Source organism: Bombyx mandarina, chromosome 04 (assembly GCF_030267445.1).
Source record: "Bombyx mandarina strain Sakado chromosome 04, ASM3026744v2".
Taxonomy (NCBI): domain Eukaryota; kingdom Metazoa; phylum Arthropoda; class Insecta; order Lepidoptera; family Bombycidae; genus Bombyx; species Bombyx mandarina.
Genome location: NC_143211.1, coordinates 9,625,159 through 9,649,506, shown reverse-complemented (window position 1 = coordinate 9,649,506; position 24,348 = coordinate 9,625,159). Strand labels below are relative to the sequence as shown.

General features: G+C 39.1%; 1 protein-coding gene across 1 annotated transcript; it reads right to left on the bottom strand.

The window, feature by feature from the left end:
* Positions 1 to 492: 492 nt before the first annotated feature.
* On the bottom strand, positions 493 to 24,113 carry LOC114247774 (thioester-containing protein 1 allele S3). Its single transcript, XM_028180808.2, has 26 exons — positions 23,956 to 24,113; positions 21,133 to 21,205; positions 20,864 to 21,047; positions 19,221 to 19,399; positions 18,591 to 18,747; positions 17,887 to 18,023; positions 15,908 to 16,235; positions 15,300 to 15,476; positions 14,662 to 14,868; positions 13,921 to 14,082; positions 13,520 to 13,696; positions 11,934 to 12,050; positions 11,804 to 11,855; positions 10,306 to 10,459; positions 9,371 to 9,675; positions 8,162 to 8,322; positions 7,403 to 7,645; positions 7,015 to 7,154; positions 6,578 to 6,788; positions 6,063 to 6,240; positions 5,635 to 5,828; positions 5,408 to 5,545; positions 3,100 to 3,284; positions 2,726 to 2,828; positions 2,470 to 2,638; positions 493 to 1,497 (listed from the first exon to the last, which is right to left on the bottom strand). Exons 2-26 carry the CDS (start codon positions 21,192 to 21,194, stop codon positions 1,271 to 1,273), a joined length of 4,347 nt encoding a protein of 1,448 aa, XP_028036609.2. The 5' UTR covers positions 21,195 to 21,205; positions 23,956 to 24,113; the 3' UTR covers positions 493 to 1,270.
* Between the last annotated feature and the right edge of the window lie 235 nt (positions 24,114 to 24,348).

Here is a 24,348-nt window from a genome sequence, read left to right as displayed (position 1 = left end):
ATAAAATACATTATAATCATGTATTGTATTCTTCAATAGTTACCTATATCTAATTTTCCAATTGGGTATTATTTAGTTATACTCATGAGAGGAACAAATAATTAAACGCAAAGACAGCATCATGAGGTCGAAGTCCAAATTCTATTGTATAGCACGATGGATTCGTGCCAGTGCTGACTTAGTCTACTCAATCAGTAGCATTCAATAGTTTATAGTACCAATATCAGAAGAACAAGTGGTACAATAAATATATTTCATATTCCTTCGTCGTTAGTTTGTAAGATAGTGCCTAGTTTAATGTAACAGGTGATAAGGTAATGACGGTACAATGTAAGTAACGGTTCCTGAGCAGTTTTGCATAAAATGTAACATATTTAAAATCAGCTGACACTAGCGACTGGCGTCCGTCCGTCCGCATTGGAGTAGGTATAAAATATGAATACCGCTTGTGGCATCGGGAACCGTTGCCTTACAGCCCATGAAATGGAAAAGTTTCATTTTGAGTTTTTTATTTTGTTATTTATAATATAAACACTCCCTCCTTAGCATAAAATAGGCCATTCTTATTAAATTAGTAATGTGAGATAAACAAAATAAAATCTAGTTTTAATCTCCATTTGCTACTCGAGTTAATTAAGTCTGTGGGACAGTCTTTGAAGCACCTTTACGGTATAAACTGTATTGCTTTCTGTATACATTCATTTGGGAGTAAATAATTATTTATCCAAGATACATTTAAATTAAACAATAAATTAAACAGCATGTACTTAAAAAAACATAATGTTGATTGGGAATGCGATGTGTGAAAGTACTTTATTGGCACACCATTGTGCATGTGTTAGTTCTAATGTTTGTATTAGATAATTTTCACACAGGTTGTTATTAAAGTATGTTCATACAAGAAAAAATACCAATTTGATATATTTTTCAACACGCACCCTGTATTTGTTAAATTATATGAGATTGCTTTAAATTGCCGGTTCACAAAATGGTGATGTGCCAAATGAATCAGGATAATTTGTTGCGACATATCGAGACAACGTTATCGTTTTGCTTTCGAAAACAGTTCCCCTGTTCACTATGCGGATATGCCAGTATTTTTATAATCATCGTTAGTATGATTCAGGATTTCACTGCCAAATAGACCATCAGATGAAACTAGGTTTGCACAGTTTGCATTAGTTGTCCTTAACCTTTAACATTTGTAAGGAAGGCTTATTATTTAATTTTATCATATCACAATTTATATATAATCTGTATAGTGGTGATATCACAGATGTATTAATATGGTAAGCAGAGCAGTAGCGAGTATGGCAACTAGTTGTGGCGCGAGCAGGAGCGCGGAGTCTGGTTGCGAGGGGTTGCGGGGCAAGTCGCGGGGCGGGTCGGCTCGCTGCGAGGCGGCGGCACCGCACGCGCGGCTGCACGACGGCCACTCGCTGCATACGTCACACGACGAACTCGGAACCGCCTCGTAGAACACACGGGCGCGATGACCTGCGCGCACACAACATTTTAGTAATATAGGTACTAAATTTTTTTTAAGCAATTATAGGGATTGAAGGATTATACTGTAACTCCAGTATGAACAGTATTAAAAGTTTTTGTTTTTTTGAGAGGCTATATCAGCTGTGGCCTAGCGTCTAGGTGAATGCGTTTCGGTTTGAAGGGTGGGGCAGCCGTTGTAACTATACTGAGACCTTAGAACTTATATCTCAAGGTGTGTGGCGCATTTACGTTGTAGATGTCTATGGGCTCCAGTAACCACTTAACACCAGGTGGGCTGTAAGCTCGTCCACACATCTAAGCAATAAAAAAAAAAGGTTAGCTCTCGGGTTTCAAAACGCAGGTTCTAACACTGGCCCTAGCTAGAGTAGTGCTTCGCAGAACCTACCACCAGATCGAAAACGCGTCCCACTGAGAAGATCGAGCGAGAAACTTAGTGGGTTGTGTGGCATAGGCTAGTTTACTCGCCGAGCCTTTCGTCGCAAGCGATGGGTTCGGCGAGGACGGTGACCGGTGCTTGTGGTACCTAAAAGCACCGTTAATGGATCGGGAGGATCCGTTATGACGTGTCTGGCGACGTCGACTGTTTACCATTCGGTCCACAGGGTCGGGTATGTAATTTCCGGCGCCCACAACAAAAGGGTTTTCGTGTCGTGCCGCCTTCTCAAAGTGGTGCATTAATCCTGACTGTGTATACTTACTGATTGAGTCAAGCTCCAGGTCATCAGGGAGATCCTCTTTCCTTAAGAACCATGGTGTTCCACCCTGTTATTGCTGTATACATTCATGCATGATTCATTAAATCTACCACAATCGGAAACTAAATATTATGAATTTAATAGATTATGAAACGCTCTTAGACGATGCCTAATAATGTCAATGAAAGCGCTAGGATCCCTTTTATCACCCCTATGGATCCCAGCGGTGTGTATGTGGTGGATAAATCGTATAGCTGATACTGACTGGAGTCATAGAGGTCGGTGAGTGTAACCCAGGCGGGGCGCTGGTGTGCGACGGGCAGAGCTCGCGGTGCCGACAGCGTGGCGCAGGTCTCCGCACGTGTCGCTCGTACCCACCCCACCACCCGCGCACCCCCTGCCGTTACACGTGCACGCACTACTTGTGACGCTGACTGCAACAGTGTTACAACAATAAAAAATCAAATATACCAAGGTATAATTTCGTAATGCATTTTCGTTGTAAGAGAAAATAAACGTACCGTTAGTTCCGAAATGGTGTTTATATCGGCTAAATATCCGGATGGAAGTTGTACGGTCATCAACACCAATCCGCTTTTTGTGTCGTTACTCTGAGCGACGAACCTGATCCAAATTTTCAAGAGTCATTAATGTACGAGCTGAGTATGTCTGGTATACTCTAACAAGTTTAACAAGTATTAAACAGACTCTCGGAAAAACTGTTATATCCTAACACGAAACCCCTGTTGGGAATGTTTTCGTACTGCACGCTAGTTAACACGATTAAAGGAAGTTGCGCAAAATCTGTAGTCTCGGTTTTTTATTACTTCGGTATCATACGTTACATAGACTTGTACCGTACGTAGTATCAGCGTCATAAATATCGTGTAAGTACCCATAGCAGATGGAGAGTTGGAGCCGGTACGGCGTGGAGCGCATGTCACGCCGCGGGTCGAGCGTGTAGCGCGGCCACGCAGCTGTCGTCCGCGACACGCCGACGCCGCGCAGTCCTACAACCGCGACTCCACGACCTTCCGACACCGCACTGGCGCTCGCTGTCGCCGCACTACTGCCGCGGATCTGTAACACGCGTTTTTTTTCCCTACCTATGCTGATAGCCTTGAGAGGCTATTTCAGCTTCACCCTAATGTGTAGGTGAGCTCACGGGGCTCAAACCGGAGTGTAGCTAACACTGGCCCTAGCAAGAGCAGTGCTTCGCAGAATCTACCACCGGATCGGAAACGCGACCCACTGAGAAGATCCGGCAAGAAACTCAGTGGGCTATGTCTGTGGGTTAATTCGCTCGTCGAGCCCTTCGTCGCAAGCGACGGGTTCGACGAGGACAGTGACCGGTAACACGCAAAACTTTTGATGTGAAACATCTATAGCAGCACATACAACCGATTGCTGGCGCGGCGACAAATGTTGTGGCGACGCGTCGCTTTGCTACATGATAGTAAATATTTATACAGTCTATATGTAGTAGTGTTTACGGAGTGGTGACGAGTAGCTATGCGCAAGCGACTTTTTCTTAATTATAATATTTTATTTTTTATTATGCCACATGAATTTCCTGTTGTACACTATTCTTTTACTGAAACTATCCATACCTGTACAAAATAACATCAATGTTTCACATTTGCCAGTTTTCCCACGATGGCTCATTTTTTTAAACTATGATTATTTTGCCAATCTTTTAAGTTCTGAATCAGTCATTTTTATAGTAAAACTAGCTGACCCGGCAAACGTTGTGTTGCCTTAAATAAGATTTCTAGGGAAATTCTACTGTAGTAATAAAAACCTCATTTAACCACATAATACCTCATTATAAACAAAAAAATATATCCAAAAAATTAAAATAAAAAATAAATGTTTGGGGTGGACAAGCCTTTTCACTTAGGGGTATGAAAAATAGATAGTAGCCGATTCTCAGACCTACTGAACATACTATTGATACACGAATAAAACCAACAAAACATGGCTGAAAAATGTATAGTATTGCTCTCAAATATATTAAGCGTATAATCTATGATGTATAGTGAGTAAGTAAGACAGGAGACCGGCTTCGTCCCCATCCCTACTACGTGATGTTTGCTGGATCAGTGGTGACACCTGGTGGGGATAGCTGATCGATTGATAGTTGATCAGTAGTCGACCGGCGAGCGCGGGAGATCAAATTCAATTTAAAAAAAATCATAATTAAAGGAACTTGAAATTATAAACTCTGAATAAGAATTTATCGTACTACAATTATAATATTTGATTGCCATCTTGCAACCTTATTGCGGATGGAAAAATAGGGGTTGATCGTATAAGAGTGAAAATTGAGAGTAATATGATTTTTTTTATTTTAAGTCATGATAAAACTAAATAAAAAACTTGCCAAAATTAAAGTTTATAATTAACAAAAAATAGGGGTTGATCATAGAGGGATGAAAAATTGAGAGTAACATCAGATTTTTTATTTTAATTCATGACAAAATAAAAATAAAAATGAAAATCTTGCCAAAAAAATTAAAGTTTTTAATTAGCAAATAAAAAATAAGGGTTGATCGTAGAAGGGTGAAAATTGAGGATTGTATGTATTTTTGTATGTTGTATCATAAAAAATAGAAATTTAAATTTTGTCTAAAAAATAAATAAAAAAATTTAGGGGTGGACTACCCCTAACATTTAGGGGGATGAAAAATAGATGTTGGCCAATTCTCATAGATACCGGATTAGCACAAAAAATTTCATCAAAATCGGTCAAGCCGTTTCGGAGGAGTATGGCAACGAAAACTGTGACACGAGAATTTTATATATTAGAAGATCTCAACCTACGTAAATTTTTCAAATACTAATTCCCACTACTTGCCGTCCACATATAGCTCTACTAGTTCGATGTCTATCTATATTCGATCAACCTTATGAGACAGTCGTGTTTGAAGAGCGTGTCCTTATTCAAATGTACCTGAGTATCCGACCTATTGTCTCAAGGTGGTTGGTATTCAGGTATTTGGTGTAGACAAAAGGATATGATCATATGGTCTTCAGAAATTATTTGAAGTCTAGTCTGACATGAAAGTCCAAAGTATTGATTGGTCTTGATCTTGTTTAATTATACCAGAAACTTTTTCCGAACTCTACTAACAAATCGAAGCTATTTGAAATCAAAATAATATTCAGTAAATAGAAAAAAAATAAAAAAAATATGAAAATACCGATTGTGTCTGTATGATGAGCGCGTTATTTTCACCAATCTGGAACTGTCTGGTCTCTTCTGAACCCGTCACATTTACTGAGATCCGCAGTTTCGAAGATGATCGTATTGTTTCAGCAAACTGAGCTAAAGCGTCCACCTTAACAAATAATTCGGATTATTAAAATATAAATTGACAATTCGATAAAAAGTTTAAAATCTGTTTTGGTTTATCGTGTTAATACATACAACGTCAGGATCAGGATCGCTTGGTGAATACTGAAGTAAGTAATTGACGACCGGAATAGATTCATCCAGTAGCCGTGCAGCGAGCATACAGCGGAGACCCCACGCGGCTGTCGTCAGCGCCAAGCTATTGTATCGCAGCCATGGGTTGCGCCACTCAGACCCTGACACTCCGCGACTCCAGTACAGCGAGCCGCCTGAAACCAAATTATATTTAGATAATATCGCGATTTTTTTGTAAGAAACCAATGCGGAACATTTTTGCGGAAAATACTGTTGTTGTAGGAAGTCGGACTATTTAAACAATTGTCGTATATAGTCGATGTGAAATGGCGTTGCATAATTTTTACTTGACCTTGTACCTCTTGTTTCTAAGTAAAACGTTTATGTCCTTTCACATCTTAATGATTAACTTATAGATTGGTACATACCAGTAGTGTTGGTGTATTTGTCCATGATCTGTAGCGCGAGCGTGGCGTGTTGATGTCTCGCCGCAGCGAGCGCTGCGCCGGACACCGCCAGTGAGTACGCGTCCAGCGATGCCGTCAGCCCGCGTGCCACGTAGTCCACAGCTTTATTAATGTTGTTTTTAAACAAACTATCGCTGCCCTGGAGAATTTTACATTAATGTTCAATATAACCTAATCAATACAAATCTATACTAATATCTACAGTGGTTTTTATGGATGTTCCGTTATAACTACTGAACCATGCATCCGATTAACTTGAAATTTGGTATCCATGTAGAAAATACATGTACTCAATGGATAGGCTAATATTTATATGAGTGTTGGACTCCCTAATAATAATGACAAAAAATAATAATGTTAATTTTAAATGCCCAGCGAAGCGGGCGAGTATGGCTAGTACTGTTTATAATACTGATTCAATCATTGATCAATCATCAGTTATGAATTGAAGAAATGGTAAGTATGAATCTAGATGCCTTAGTTTGCTGTAAAGCGAGTAGTGCGTGTGCAGTGAGTGGCAGGGTGGTCTGTGCCCGAGGGTCGTTAGGTGTAGAGGTGGGTGTAGTCCAGGAGCCGTCCTGTTCCTGCGCGGCCGCCAGCCACCGAGCCGCGCCCGCGCTCGCGCTGCTTGACGCCTCCACGTACTTCCCGCACCGAGACAACCACCGTAATGACACAGCTGTCATCCTAAATCATAACATTTAACTTTTATTTACTACGTCTTATACGTAGCTAAACACGTACTCCATAAAATTCGTTACAAAAAATATATTTTTTTAGGATTCAGGGTTTACTAGTGGCTCGGAGGCCATTTATTTTTTAAAATAGGAACCAAGCTTGATTTCCGCATTTTAAACTCTAGATCTCCCAACTGAAGCAAGCATACATTTTTATTATTTCTGTGTATACTGACCACGGGTCACCTACGGCCTCGCTATCGACTTCTGGTGCAAAGGATCCATCGGCTCGACGATACGCCATCAAACGCTGGTATCCAATTGATGCTAGAGCTCGCATTTCTTGTATAAGTCCTGCTTCTTCCTGCCCAGTAGCCTAATTAAAATTACGTATATTTATTCTAACAAATTCGTTAAGGTAACTCAAATGAGATGTGCTCGCCGTCACTTATAAACGAGTGCCACACGAGATCATTAAATAACGATTTATCGGACTTTAACTGTGATGCAAACAATGCAATATTTTTTAAGTTATTGCAGACCTGAAATGTAGGTGCCTGTCATCTGTTATAGTTTTTATGTACGGTAGCTTTGCACTCAGTAATAGATGTTGATGTCGTTCACCTGTAGATAGTCGAGTAAAACGCACGCGAGCGCGAGAGGACGCGCCGCTCGTGGCGGGTCGGCCGCGGGCGGCGGCGGCGTGCGCGCGGCGTGTAACGCGCTCGCCAACATGTCGCCTGCCGTCTGCAGCGACACACTGCTTACGCGCACGCCCGCCGCGGCCTCCAGCGATATATTCGCGCGACCCACGCCGCGCCGCGCGTCGATCAGACTCCACTTCCACACCTCCTCTTCGTATCCATCCTGGCACACAGACCATAATTTGAAAGCGTGCTTAATTTTATAGGCATTTATAAAATTCGATTATCTATCTCGAGTTCACATCATCTTAATATTTCAAATTCAATTACTGGTGGTAGGACGTCTTGTGAGTCCGCACGGGTACGGACCACCGCCCTGCCTCTTTCTGCCGTGAAGCAGTAATGCGTTTCGGTTTGAAGGGTGGGGCAGCCGTTCTAACTTTACTGAGACCTTAGAACTTATATCTCAAGGTGGGTGGCGCATTTACGTTGTAGATATCTATGGGCTCCAGTAACCACTTAACACCAGGTGGGCTGTGAGCTCGTCCACTAATCTAAGCAATAAAAAAACCGATTTAAGCATAGGAAAAAATATTGAACGAATTTGGGAAAAACAGGGCGTGGCTAGTCCTGGTTCTCTAAAACACACGCAATTACGTCACGCGATGTTTAAACGGCATTCGTCGACTTCCGAACACTACTAACGTTATCTAACAAATGTTATACATTTATGGCTCACTTTAACATGGATGGTCCTGAAGAGCGAGTCCGAGACCCCGTTCCCGGTGGCCTCAATGATGATGGGAGCGTCCCCGATGCGGACGGCGCGTACGAGGAAGGCGGTGCTCACCGAACCGCGCGCCGGCACCGTGACACGCTCGCGACGGAACAACTCGATCTCTGACACATAACTTGCTATAATGCAGCTACCTTTTCTATTTTAGCCGATTTCAAAAAAGATGAGGTTCTCAATTCGACTGACTCGGTCGTGCAGTAGCTAACGACCCTGACTATAGCGTTCAGTGTCGTGGGTTCGATTCTCACATTGGGCATTGTTTTTAACTTCAGAACTTTTTCTTACGTGCACGATTTTGGTTATTCTTTTTTTATTTGAAAGTAAGTACTTCTCATATAGACGAGCTTCCTTTGAAGTTTTTTCAAGATCTGACCAGTAGGTTATCCTTATGGATATTTCTGTGGATCTACTACATTGATGACATGCTGATTTTGTTATGTTGAAGTCAAGTTTCTTTTTTACACGCCTTATATTAGATTCACATGTATGTTTGTATGATTGTAACTGACTCCTTTAGACGCGATTTTGACCCACATTAAGCGGCCAGATTTCATTTTTGTTAAAAAAAAATTACCTATTATATCAGTTTGAATTGCATCGTAGTAAATATATTAACCGTTTTCTCTTTGCTTTATGTGGTTGCTGGTTACCGCCATCTTTAACTCATGAGGTGGAAGCCTCAATAATATTGTGTAACATCTATCCTAATCATAAAACGGGAATGTATGATCGCTACAGAAATAGGCAGGGTGATATATTACTTCAAGAACGCACTTATTCTTTCTCCAGTGGATCCCCCTTAGTAACTTTTTCGAACACCCGCGGGAAGTAATAGGGAGATGCCATTATTATGGGCCACCACACTGACACACTTTTCTGCAGCCAAGAGCCTTACACTGGTTCTTTGTCACTTAATAAAAATACATCAGTAAAATAAGGCGTCTCGAAAACAGTTTATGTGGTCACGGATAACAACAGATGCATGCTCTTTGTCTATGTGTAAACCTTATTAATTTACTTATATACTATGATTTTAGTATAATTTGATTGTGAATTAACTGTGGTTTTGTTGTTACATATGACGTTACATTTTAAACCATTGTTTCGAACAATTTCATTAAGCCGTCGTGGAACATTCATAATCAAGCTTACTTTTCGCAGAGTCGACGTCGTTGTCCAAAGGCTCGAATTCGAAGTATTGGTCGCTGTTGTAGAAAGTGACTTCAACGGAAGTGTCGACGGCCAGTGATGTTTTCAGTATGACGACTGCGGCCACTGTTTCTCCTTTCTGTAAGCTTGCAGGAAGCTCCGCGGTAATGGATAACGGAACGGAAGTGGTGAATCTCTGTGGTTCGGCAACCCCCAGTCCTAGGGTGGGATGAACAGCGAACGCCCCTACCACATATTCTCCTGGCGATGTTGGAGTCCAGCGCTCTTTCGTGCCTTGTCCATCATTACTAAGAAACAAAATTTCCTTATTACAAAACAAAATTTCATAAATTCCTTCATTTTCTAATTCGAATTCAATTCAATTTCCAAATTTAATTTCCAAATTCAATTTCCAAATTCAATTTCCAAATTTAATTTCCAAATTCAATTTCCAAATTCATTTCCAAATTTAAAACTCCTTAAAACAAAATTTCCTTACAACCAATAGAAATGTAAAATGACCCATACTGAGCATTACTGGTAGTAGGACCTTTATTACTGGTGGTAGGACCTCTCGTGAGTCCGCGCGGGTAGGTACCACCACCCTGCCTATTTCTGCCGTGAAGCAGTAATGCGTTTCGGTTTGAGGGGTGGAGCAGCCGTTGTGACTGTATAGTGAGACCTTAGAACTTATATCTCAAGGTGGGTAGCGCATTTACGTCGTAGATGTCTATGGGCTCCAGTAACCACTTAACACCAGGTAGGCTGTGAGCTCGTCCACCCATCTAAGCAATAGAAAAAAAAAATAGAACAAAGCCGCTGACGTTGGGATAAGAAATTCCATCAGTATACTTTCAACACGTATCCTTCAAATTGGAACGCACATGCACAGTTTCTTAAGTTCAAAGAGCTCTTTTTTATAGGGACATAATCCTTACCCAATAGTAAAGTTGGTGGCTGCCCAAGTGGGTTGCGGTGTGACGGTGAGGTAGTACCGCGGGGAGGGGGGAGGGGGGAGGCGGCTGAAAGCGTACGGTCCCGCTAGTGGAGCCCTCGTACCAGTCTCTACGTTAGAATCCGATGGTAAATTATCTGAAAACATGAACAAGTCAACAATGTTGTTTTGTGCTGACGCTGAGTACATTAAATAGCCTTTTAGTCTGCAGTGTACTTAGGGCATCGGAATATAGCATTAGTGCTGTACTTTTTTTTTTATTTCCCTTGTAGGCAGACGAGTATACGGCCCACCTGATGGTGAGTGGTTACCGTTGTCCATGGACTTCTGTTGTTTGCCGAGATTCGAATCGTATGTATTGTATCTCATCGTAGTAGTCGCAATCCCATCACAGATTATGCTTTAACAAAGTGAACTATTCGCCTAACTTAAAAATATTTGTCCTCCGCCAATGGAATAGTCATTTATCATTGATACCGAAGTTTTTTTTTAAATAACGATAATTACCCTTAAATAAATAGTTCTGTAAAGTATCAGTTAAAGAAAAAAATTAAGGTCAAGAGCAATCTTAAACTATTTATTACAAAGTTACAAAGGTACACGACCTTGGTTACTACGTGCCTTAAACTCGTCCGTAGTAATAGTATGTGCCTTAAGCATCTTTTTGACCGACTTAAAAAAGGAGGAGGTTCTCAATTAGATTGTTTTTTACTTTTATGCTATCGTGGCCCCGCTCTCGCCTATGGCCTCGTCAAATCGCACGTGCGACATAAGCACATGTCACTTATAATTAAACTACATACGTATATAGTTACAAATCTATGTACCTTGAATGACATCGATTCCAAAAATAACAATAATTGTAACTACATTATATTATATTATCGTAATATTAATTATTGAAGAATTTGCAATTATTTTTATAATTTTTAATACATATTAATTTGTTTTGGAATGGTTTTTTTTAAAGGTGTTTTTTTTTTATAATATATTTTTTGTAGATAGTCGATAGCGTAACCATAACGTAAACTGCGAGCGTTTACGTCTACGGGCTGATAACCACCAGTCCGTACACATCACGAAGTGAATGACACTTGAGATAGGAGGTCCAAGTCTTAGTTATACAGTGTAACGGCTGTTCTACTAGTGCCCTTCAAAGAACAACGCTAGACCGCTTCGCGGCATTAATAGCCAAAACGGTGGTATCTACTTAAAATAGGCTTCAGCTTGTCTATTTTACATCATTTAAAAATCAAAATTGGACAACATGTAGCACACACACTTTATCTACATCATTAAATAGGTATTATTAAAAAGTATTAAATTGAAAAAAGCGTGTTAAAAAAGAAGTTGTGTAGTTTGTACCACTAGGAACAACGTTGTGAGTCACTTAAACAACACTTATACAAAATATTACCAAGTAAAACATAAACTGACGAAACTGGATGATGGTTTAAAACAAACAATTTGAGATTACTCACCATCGATATTTTGCACAATAACGCCGTCGGTTAAGATCACAAGTCCGGAGTTCTAGAAGAGAGAAAATATGAAATTATATAGGTATGTTCTTCAGAAAATATACGGGAAATACAAAAAATTTCGGCTCACTTTGAATACGTCCGATGCCGTGTATCCTCCTAAATCTATACCCATTCCGGGAAGGTGGTCTTCGTTTTTAAATACTGAATGCTTTAGGCCGCTGAAGCTTTCTACTTCTCGTTCGATCTGAAATTTCAAGTCGACATTTGTTTTCTAATAAATATATAATCAGACAATATTAAACGTGATAGTGCTTCTTGTGAGCCTACATGTGTAAGTACATCACCCTGCCTATTTCTGCCGTGAAGCATTAATGTATTGGATGTGCTATAGAACTGAGAATTAGAACTCATGTCATTAGGCCACAGCATTAGGCGAATGACGGAATTTATGTGGTTGATGTCTATTAGCTTCAGTAATTACTTAACACCAGGCGGGTCCTGAGCTCTTTCAGTTCTCTAAGGTATAAAACAACATAGTCACATGACCCCAAACTACTTAATACTTTTATAGTTTCAATATAGACATATATATTATTATTATTATGTGTATTAAGCACTGCCACGCCTGGGAAGACGGCAGGACACACTCCGGCGAGGTGGGCAACAATCGGCCGGAGCGTTAGGGACTATTGGGAGAGAAACCGGCGAACTATACGGGCATTGTCGAGCAAGACAAGCAACAAAGACCTGCTTTTTGCATTTGGGCCACCACCGACTTTTTGTTGAGACCAAGCCTCTCGAGATGTTTTGAGAGGCTTTTAGGGACCAAACCATTCACCGACACAACTACCGGGATTATTTCTGTAGATACCACCCTCCACATGTCGGTCACCTCGTGCGCCAGGTCTAAATATTTGGTCTTTTTATCTGCCTCGACCCGCACGAGGTTCTCGTCGTAGGGGATGGTGATATCCACCAGAAATACCCGAGACTCCGTCCGGTCCATCAGCACGATATCAGGCTTATTCGCAAGAATAGTCCTGTCCGTAATGATGGGCCGGTCCCAGTAGAGCTTGGCATGGTCGTTTTCGAGTATAGCGTCCGGCTGGTACTTATAATATGGTAGCCTCTGTTCGATGAGGCCATACTTAAGGGCGAGCTCTTGGTGGAGGATTCTGGCTGCTTGGTTATGTCTGTGCAAGTACTCAGTGTTTATTATTATTATTATTATTATGTTCATAGGTTTTCCCTTTCTCAGTTCAGTCTGTTGACACAGCCGATAGCACTGTATATACGGGCTTTTCGCCAAGTAATATACAGTAGCTATGAATTATTATTATTTTTATTTAAATTTTTACTTTCTCAGCTTACGCTGGTCGTACTTTAGTGACATTTACGGACTCGCTCAAGTAAATGTCACGGTTTCTTGGGATTGGTTAATTAAGTGTGTTCTACTATTGCATTATGTGGTTCATTATCTAATAGCAGAAACTTTTATATGATTCTGAACGTGTTTAATATAGCAGCTTTTTGAAGAAGTATGTAAGTGTTAGGTTTCAGGTCAAGTATTATTATTATTATTATAGACTAAAACACGTAGAAAAAGAGCAAACACGCTTGGCCATCATACGGAAGCTTGCCCGATCTGGGGGATTAAATATACGACCTTCCAGCTCAGCAACCACAATTTATGCAGTCTTTACAAACACTCACCGTATACATGTCAAGTCCGTTGCCGCGTCCGTCCGTTCCACTAAGTCCAGCTACTACAGCGTTTGTGTCTTCTCCGAGTATGGCGACGTGTGATCCGGGCTCTCCGGTCACGCGTAAATCCGTCAAGCTGTTCGGCTTGAGATTTGCTCCAGACGGTGAAAGGGGGGAGAGAGCCACCTAAAATTAGATAGATAAAGAGGTATTTTTGCCGAAACATTACTGCCTCGTTGTTCGATTTGAAATAATGATTATTTAGAATTAAATAATTTAAGTATTTCTAGTTAAGAATAATAATTTGGGTGTGTAAGTTTGAGGTAATAGACTATATTCGACGGATTCTCTAAGACAATACTTAGATTGCGCAATTGAAAAATAGGGTTGCGAGTGAAATTCTTGATTACCTTATGTTGTAGCAAGTTGTTCAGAGGAGCATACACGGCAGCAGACAGTACCGTGCTGGTGGCGGCGTCGAGACGCGGGTACCAGGCGAGCACCACACACCCTGGCGTCATGGCCGACGTTACCGACACCTTAATATCCACGCTACGCCGGGCTGGACTCAACTAGTAAAAAATATTGAAGTTTTATACCATTAGTACTGTTCATAAATGGTATTTTTCTTTGATAGATTTAGTCCAATTCGATGTCAACAGGTTGTTTTTCCTCTAAGATTGGGCCAATCAGGATTAATTTGGTGGATATCTCGTATGGAAGGTTCTGCAAAGGATCGGTCCCAAGTGAATCGATCTAGTCTCCAGGCCTGAGCTTCCAAGGAGCTACTTTAATACCAATTGATTTAATACAGAAGAATCCAGTTTTTTATTCCTCTAAGTGCACAGGGTAAAGTTAGTACTTCGTGTGTTGTAGATGCGGTATGCTCCATGAAAAGTGCTCTGAGGAATTGTTTAAGTTGATTTCTGTATTTTCTTGTTAACGTCGTACCATTTGACCAAAAGCTAGTTTATCTATGCTTCCGATTAATTATGTTCATGAGCTTCGATAGCCTTTACAATTGAGACGGCCACGGGTCACCCGTTTTTGTTGATAATATAAAATTTCAGATTTTGTTACGAAGTTATTGGTCGTTATCCTATTTCAAGTAAAATCTAAGATCTTAAGAAAATATTTTAAAAAGTACTAACTTCTAAAGTGTTAGCCAGAAGGATTTCTCCTCGTCCAATAACAACGTAATGCACGATATCCATTGGTTCAGTGGCAGTAACCCGGGCTCGCATTTCACCTCCCGGTGACGTCGCTGCTGTTAGCATTTCGAGAGTCAGGAACTGACCTCCGGAATAATCATTCCTTTGGACATTTACTACTCTTTCCGTGACCTCCTTGTATTTTATCTGTAAATTAATCGATTTCGTATGATCGTCATTTTAACACACTTCAAATTACGTCACCGAGCTACAGCTCTTTTGATATTTGGTGAAATTAGTGACATCTTAATTATTTTTGTCTTTTTCCTATATGTCCTATAGCCCTAGTACCTAGTTTCTATTGTCCTTTTACTGTATGGAGGCGCTGCTTGTCTTCTTTTTCTGTTCAGGTCTATCATACGTCATATCTGCACTCACACCCTTCTTTCAGTCACATTCACCACATCTTTGACACGGTCCATCTAAGTCTTTTTAGGACGCCTCCCTATACACGAAATTAGTGATACCCAAAAACAGCAAATATATCGAGATTTAATTTTTTCAAGTAAAGGATTAAAAAATGAAAAAAGTCGAATCGCATTAAGACATATTCTCACGAATGTGCTAATTTCTCTTACCACCAAATTAAGTGTAGAATTGACATGCACGGCATCGGATATTAAAGTGTAAGTAGCAAGGCCATTCTTAAGCGGCAATGTTGTAATATTAACTGGGGCACCATCGTCCCAGAGTCTCTCTACTGTTACTTCATCGTTTATCTCCATTACATGTCCCGAAGTATCTACCACTTCAATCTGAAAGAAAATGCTCTTAGTTATAAGTTATTTGTAGCCTAAAAAGACATTAAATACTAAATTAATAAACTAAAATCAATATACTTTTATGTTTAACTCTAAACCCGCAATGTAAGTTAAAGGTAGTTGGCGAACACACACCATCTCGTATAATAAGACGTCTGTCTACCCGCACGTCAGTTGAATTATATTCTTATATTCCGAATATTTTTCTTATAGCTATCTCAGTGGTTTTATAGAAAGAAACTCTTTAATTGCGTTTTTTTGGATTGTTATTATACGATATTTTTGCAATTTAATTTCGCGCTTATGAAAACTGACAATTTTGAGTGGTTTCATTTTGTAGATAAAAGTTTTGAGAATTCATTGCAAACTTAAAAAAATTATGTCAAGTTTGAATTTTGTACGTAACATTATTGCTTTCCTCTAACCTGAACAATATAAGGCAGTGTGGGCTTGAAATACTCCGGAGCCGTAACTTTCAGTCTGTAAGGAGTTCTGAGCAGCAGAATTCTTGAGGATATGTTCTGTTTTATCAACGTATCTTTTTCTTCTAAGATAGCTTCTACTACAAGTGGCCTCGCTGCGTCTTCTGCGAGATCAAGGTCCGTTTTGAGGTCGTAGGTCACTTCTACTTGTCCGTTTATATCAGCTACTTTTCTGGCTGGTGAGCCAACTACTGGTTGCAGGAGGCCAGAGAAAAATACGGCATATGCAGAGAAAGTTACCTCACCGCGGACTGGTAGTCCGTTGAAATGTCTGAAATATATTATAATACTAATTTATCGATATTCATTGAACGCATTCACACTTTGTTGCACATAGGAATGGTTATACATGTAGCTCGTTATACTCTATATTACAAGCCATAATCTCTACAAGTATCCAGGTACAATATGCGATTTCAAAGATGCTAAATTGCTTGTGAAAATTGTTTGTGTACATAATACACATTTTAGTATGGCTTAGAATAATAAAATGTATATCATGATTTTGTATAATGATTATCTCATTATGTATGTATTATCGAAATCACAACAGAATGAAATCAGATTCACGGAGTATTTTATGAAATATTGTAATCGAAATTAACTACACTGCGTTGTGATCATCGCGAAATCTTACATGAATAGATACTTTCATCTGTTGAAACTACTCACGCCTCGGCTCAGTCGTAAGCACGAGACATTATACCAGAAAATAGTCTTGAAGCATCTAACATTAACTGTTCGAAGTTAATAAAAAAAGATCCACCAATGCATAGAACACGAAACAAAGAAACGAAGCTATTAATTTTCAAATAACGTATAAATTGAAACATCATCGGCTAAGAAGCAGAGTTACATAATAATTTAGATTTATTTACGTAATAACCCAAATTGTTTTTCAAGAACCACCATCGGTTTATAGATTACGTTAATAAAAACTGACGCGCCTTTGTGCCGGCGTCGTACGCAGTAATTTTACAGAACGGAAATCTTATTAGGTATCCCTTTGTTGTCGAGCCGAAGGCCCTCGAAAATATAACCACATTTAGCTCATCAAACAAATGTTTCAGCATGAGAAATTAAAACGTAAATTGTTTGCGCACAGTAATCAAGGTTGGGCAAATCAGGTTTTCTTTGTTGTTTCAATAAAATTTAATGACATTAGTAAGTAAAATTTAGAATCAATTGCACATAGTAGGTATGTATCTGATTGGTTATTTACTAGTATGATAGATAAAAGTGCTTTTTATTTGCGTACTCCGTGCCAAGCTGTTAGATAGTTTATTTATACTAGAGGTCCCGCAGTAGTCGAGATTCGACTATAATTAATTGGAATTGTAAATTTTTACACTGTTATGATTGTATTTTATCCTTCTATAATCACAAATTTCGCCAAGACTACACTATAAAAAATATTAAGAAAGACAAACAATATTTAATCTATTCTCAATTTGACAACAGACGTAAAGAACAAAAGTTTGACAATAAATAGTATGCATGCGTGTGTGCATCAAATACATGGTATGTAGTGTGTGTAATGTTTTCTTTATTGATTTAATGTATCTTATAAACATTATTTAAAAAAAAATTAGCATTGTGCACTTCTTCTCTATATTCTCTATAAGTGTGGAAATTTTCATACTCCTCCGTCCGCGCAATTTTTGTAAAAAGGGATACAAAGTTTTTGCTTCACGTATTAATATATAGATATTTATGTTATATAGTTTCAGTTCACTGTTTGTCTTCCAAACAAAATAAAATAAAAATAGTAGGTAATCGACATAAACGCACGTCAAACACACAAGTGACATAAAAATTTCTTCTAAACTTTTTTTCACCTACGTGTCTTGATTTTTTAGTATGCAGATAAATATTTGTTAAAACATTGCTAATTATGATACATTATAAAAACGGTAACTCACTTAGCAGTAACGTTGATATTGAACCTTCCATCGCTGAAGAGCACCTCCTTGGGTATCTTCATTTCCATGTTAAACTTCGGCAGCACGTAGTCCGCCACCAGTACATTTCTCGAATATTTCTGCCCACGTACTTCTACCTAATTGTTGGTTAGACAATATTATAAAAACCATTCTAGATGTTTCTACTGAGGTCATCAGTTGTTAGTGGGCGGTTCAGCTTAGATGATTTTGGAGGCCATAATCCGTGAACTAAATCGTTAATGTAATGACTGATATTTTTCTTTATTAAATGAGAATAAAAATAAATAATGACTGAAAAAAATATCAATTCAATGGAATAAATTGATTTAAAGATACGCTATGTATGTTTCGAGTATTAATCTCTGTAACGTTGAGCAAATCGGTGTTGTTTTAAATACTAGTTAAGTGACTATGTGCCAAGAAAGGATCCGGAGTTTCTTTGGGCACATAATGCGATCCTCTTGCACAGCCTGGAGAAACTCATAATTCTCGTACAGATGGAGGGGAAGCGCGCTAGAGGAAGAGCGCCAGCTAGATGGGTTGACCAACTCAAGGAGGTGACTGGAGGCCAGATATGGGGAGCGGTACATATGGCGCAGAACCGGACCGAGTGGAGAAGATTGACATACAGTCACGATCCTCAGCATTGAGGGAACGACCAGAAAGAAAGAAGAAGTACCTACCTGTATCTTCCATTCTCCTAGAGTAGGTTCATCAGCTAATATGAGCTCTTCGCTTATAATCCCTCGATCTATAGTAAGACCGGCCCATTCTCTTATAGACGAACCACCGGCATCCAGTATACTTATATCCGCAGTGCCGGAAAGTGGTAAAAGGTATCTGAAAACGAATATAATTTAGAAGTTTTATAACGTTGAATATGTGAGTTGAAGATAAGTAAGACTCCAGCGATGGATAAACTTGATGGGTCGAACCTTATAGGAGGTGTCCACGCCTAAGAGGCACGCGGAGTATGTGAGACGATAGACAAACTTGGTTTATCAAGTTAAAGTATCGGTTACATTCATTTCGTTTTTAAATTTATATGTCCGTCAGTTGAACGTAAATACGTTAAAAATGATTGAAGTTCTGCGTGCGCTCATCGAGGTTAACGACCGTCTTGTAATCACACGACGTAATCTCACGCACACAAACTTTCTTATATTAGTGATGTTATTGAAAACGAAAGTTTTTTGTTTCGTTGAAAATTATAATTACAACAGTGACGGCTATTGTTCACAGGCTATACTATATTTAGTACGCCGGTATTTCGATTTCAAAAACAATCAAGAACCTTATGTTGCAATACTTACTTGTCCAAAGCGATAGTCCTAAAGTTAATGGTGTCGCCGGGCTGGTAGATTCGTTTGTCTGTCTGTATAAAGACGCAGAAACTTCTCGGTTGGTAGGTCAGTGGCGCGGAGGAAGAGAATAGCGGTCCTGAGGTAGACCGCGCAACCAGCGAGTACCGACCCGGCCCCGGGTCACCGATCTATAAGTGCGTTGTAATACTTATAGTTTTCTGCGGCTCATTTAATATTTGCTCTTTTTGATATTTCTTTTAATTGCCGTTTATCATATGGCTCATCTGATGGTGAATAGCCACCGTTCAAGGACATCAGCATCTTTGTCACAGCCAAGGCACCTATTGTTGAGGGTTCTCGTCAAGCCTTAGTTACGGAAGGAAATGTTATAGCGATCGAAAACCATCCTGGAGGAGATGAACTTTGAAATCGTGGACGGTGGGATGATAAAAAGAAGATATAGGGATTGTCTCGATAAATTCCTTGGAACAGCCCAGTCACTTCAGTATTATATTTTTTTAATTCAGTGGTTGTTGTTAACAAAATTTATCTGTATTTTTGTTAGGTAAAACAAATATACATATTTATTAATTAGTCTGACAAACAAGCCCTCTACAGTTCTTATTCTAACTTTTTTTTTTTTTTTTTATGATTGAAAGTTTACTGGTGGCCCGAAGGCCTTTCCAGTTTCACCAGGACAGGTGGGCGAACAAAGGCTCAGCCAAGAGGGGTGGGATTTGCTAACAACTGCCCGAGCGCCTCCGAAGGAGACCTAACAACTCAAGAGCAATTGTTTCGCGAATGAATCTACTACCGGATCGGAATCGCGACCCGCTGAGAAGATCCGGCGAGAAACTCAGCGGGCTGATGCATGGGTTAGGTTGCACGTCGACCTCTTTGTCGAGTTCGACGAGTACGGTTACCGGGGTCCCTAAGCCTGCCCCTAGTATTAGAGCTGAAGGCATCTAATGCAAAGGTTATTGGATCTGATGGATCCGTAAGGACGTGTCTAGGGCGTCGACGGTGACTGGCTCCTGCATGATCAGGATTCGGGGAGTAGTCAGCGGCGGCAACGATAAGGCGATTATCATGACGCATAGCCTTATCGAAGTTCTTATTCTAACAGCAAGACTAATATTTGTATGGAATAACTCATAATGCGAATGCCACCGCATAAGCCACAAAATAAAAGCTTCAAATTACCTTACCCTGCACATTGGCATATTGGCTTAGTAGTAGAAATAGGGATGACGGTGGTACTCACGCATCATTACACGACCTTTTTAACATGATATTTTAGCTTGGTATGTATGGTTTTTTTTTTGATGCATGTATGTAACTGAATCTTTGGAAGTTATTACGTTGTAACCGAATTCTCTTGATTTAATTGGAAAGACATCCGATTAATTGCTATACAATATTTTTAACTTTGCTTTAATTTGCTGACCAGTATCAATAGAACAAAAAAATAATAGAAATTAGCTGTCAGTTCGCTTGGATATTTAAGCGTGTTTTTTTAGTCGTTAAGCAACATGTATAATTTTCCATATCTACAACGACTTGGCTTAATAACAATGATACACATAGTATATTAAGCTACACAGAGTAAATAAAATAGTTTCAAATATTAAAGCACAAAACTATGAACTTACTTCAAGCTCTATTAGCCTTGCGGATGCTGCGGGTATTTGTACCTCGCGACCTTGTGAGAACTGTTCCCCATTCTCTCGTCTTCCTTCTACTGCCACATACAACGTGTATGCCCGGGAGCCTCCCGCTATAGCAACACTGTATGAACTAAATGGTCGCAATATTTGTGGCCCCACAACCGATATACTGAAATTTTCACAAACTAGAAAATTAAAAAACAAAAAAAATAATTACATGTGAATTTGAAAACTGTAGAAGATGATATACGTACCATTGCGTTACAGCTGGCACGCTTAAAATGAACAGGAGTAGAGTCTTGATTTTTTCAATCATGACTATGAATTCTGGAAACATAAAATATAGGTTTGTGAAAATGTCATCTGTAAACGATTGAACACAACTAATAAATGCATTCGAATGGTTTTAACTTACTAACTTTTAAAAACTAGTATTCACTATATAGATCCATTATTGGTCGAAATTCGATCATTGTCGTTGACACCTCAAGTTTTAGTTTTATTTTCATTTTTGTTATATTATTGTCATTTTTCTTGCAAGGTTGACAATACACGGTTTCTTAATTGCTTAAGTTATAACACTTTAATTTAATAGCTACGTAAAATCGTTTGATAAACGGAGTAGAAAGAGCTACTAAATAAAAGATACTAAATATTTTTGTCTTTGTCTCTGAAAAAAATTGATCGGACTAAAACTTTTTTGTTGCCACTGTAGGTAGAAAAGCATGTGCCCACCTGGCGATGAGTGGTCACCATCGCTCACGGACGTCAGAAAGACCAGTGGTGTGTTCCTGTCTACTGCTTAGAACTGATGATAGGACCTCTTGTGAGTCCGCACGGGTAGGTACCACCGCCCCGCCTATTTCTGCCGTGAAGCGGTAATGCGTTTCGGTTTGAAGGGTGGGACAGCCGTTGTGACTATACTGAGACCTTAGAACTATATCTCAAGATGTGTGGCGCATTTACGTTGTAGATGTCTATGGGCTCCAGTAACCACTTAATACCAGGTGGGCCATGAGCTCGTCCACACATCTAAGCAATAAAAAAATAAAAAAAAACTTTTATCAAGGCTCGTTTGAATAAAGATATCTTATAGCGCTCAGAAAACACCATCGTGGGAAGTTAATTTCACAGCGCGGTAGTAAGTAGAAAAAAAGCACTGTGGATGACTGTTGTGGTTATATATAAAATAATTGAACTCTGTTTCGATCGCGAAGGGTGCGATGGTAAAAAGAAAATAGATGAAGATATCACCTCAAGCAATTCCTCTAAGCACTCTTGATAAAATATAGGAAAAAAATACAGAGAAAACCGAAGTCCTTCTATGAAACTAGAAGTTTCAAGCGATTCGTGACTCACTTGTACTTAACATTGATGACATGAGATTGTATAAAAAATCACGATAAAAAGTTCCGTATGGAATGCTGCATACAATCGAATGTAATACATCCAATATCACTGACTTCGCTTTAGATTGCCGGTTCACGAAATGTGAACTTTTACTATAAATAAAGGCGTATACCTACCACTTGGGTACGTCAAAGCTATAGATCAGGCGAGTCTGCTAATTTAAAATTATATTATACTATTACATTTAAATGCAAAGATTAGTAAAGTGCAAATGTGATTTCTTAGGACGACCGTGTCAGGAAACGGCTGCATTATCACCGGTTCAATCTTAACATTAAACTGGTTTTAATTTTTATTTCACTCGCTCGATTTTATTTTTTACTAATAAAATGTACTGCAAAACATTCATTCATTTAGTAAGTTTTCATTGAAAAGCCTTCGCGTGGTCATGCTCTGAATATCGGTGAATGCATCCTATATTTTGTAAGTTGCAGCCCAGTAGACAACGTCTAAAGATCAATTTAAATAACAATTTTTCTCTATTTTTATAGGATATGCAATGGAGTATAATGCTATTGGGACTGAGTCTCTTGTCATATTATACATATACTTATTCAAATGCAGATAAAATTGTAACTGTAAAATTCTGTTACTTGAATTGATTTTTAAACGCTAAGTACGTTGAAACTTTTGCTTACAAATTACTTATCATGAAAAATACAATAACATCGAGAAATATAATCAACACATTAAGTTGCAGGTAGACAGAATCTGTAATGTTAATTGCCATGTGTTCTCAACTTAATAATAAATTCCAATATATGTTCAATGACATGTAAATCAAAATTTCTTTGAAAAAATTCGAATGTGTAACACCCAGATATTGATTCTCACAATTCTATTGTCAATAAACAATCGTGTTGGATTTATTACTAATGTATTGAATTCATATGTTGACTGAGCTCAGTGTCCTTGCGGCCCAGTATGTGTGACTCAGTATATGTCAACATTTGCATGGGCGGAACAGCCTTCCTCAACTTCGAATGAAATAAATTTAAATATGATTGACTTAGTATTTTCTAGGGCTTTTAAGAGCTTCAAGTAAATGTTTTAAAATACAGATGTCCCATACAAAAATTAATTAAAGTAGGCATTATATCATATTGAATCTTTGATAGGTAGGCGGCGTCATACTCGTAGTATTACAGATTCCGGTAACACCTTAACGTCATGTGAGACCTAAGCTCGCTTAACCTTTTGTGCTAATAAAAATATTGTAAAATGAACACCGATTTTGCCGTGAAAGTGTTTTAATTATATGAAACCTTTTTATTCGAAGTTGGTATACTCCAATTTTGCATTTCAATTGAAACAATGTTAATAAATCGCAAGTCTCTACTTGGTACAGAGAGTATGTAGATTGGGAAATGGAACTTTCTCTCTAAAGTAAATGTCTGTCTTCTGAGCAAATGCACAACCTGTGTTTACCTCCACCGCAACAAAACAATCACTTGTAATATACACAGCAAGAGCGAATCATCTCGTACACTCTTTACTATCAATTGTTTTGATGTTGACGAATAGGTACTTGTTTTACCCAATACTATCCGTCTTAATTTATTTTATAATGATACGTCTGCTTGATTCAATTATGATCAAGTTTTGAAATTTAAAAATAGAGATTACGTAGCTTCACATAGCTTCAGCGTAATTTAGCGTAGGCTCACCTCTCTGAAAATGTATTTCGTAGTAACACTTAACTGATACTTAACACATGAAACTTAACACTATAATATCACAGATCGTTTCATTCGAATGCACATAGTTCGCAATAAACCAAGGGGGCGCGACAGAACCGGCCGCGGTGCTATGTTACAACTGACTAGTGCCTACCTGTGTTGCGAGTGACGAAGCGCCCACGCAGGCCGCAGGTGGGGCGCCGAGAAGCCTTGCGAAAATCCACCGATTCAATTCCGTATGTACCACACATACAACTGCACTTGCCTATTTGTAATACTACCACATTAATCCAGTGCAGCAGACGTCTCTCAATAATTGTTTGATTAAGCCCTAATATCATCAAGGTATGGCAGTTAACACCTCGCACGTTAAAGGATGAC

Coding starts and splice junctions, on each gene's coding strand:
- LOC114247774 (XM_028180808.2), bottom strand. CDS start 21,194: ATGATTGAAAAAATCAAGACTCTACTCCTGTTCATTTTAAGCGTGCCA. Junction 7,155..7,402: donor TTTTACTCGACTATCTACAG/GTGAACGACATC, acceptor AATTTTAATTAG/GCTACTGGGCAGGAAGAAGC. Junction 1,498..2,469: donor CACCGACCTCTATGACTCCA/GTCAGTATCAGC, acceptor GTGTGCGCGCAG/GTCATCGCGCCCGTGTGTTC.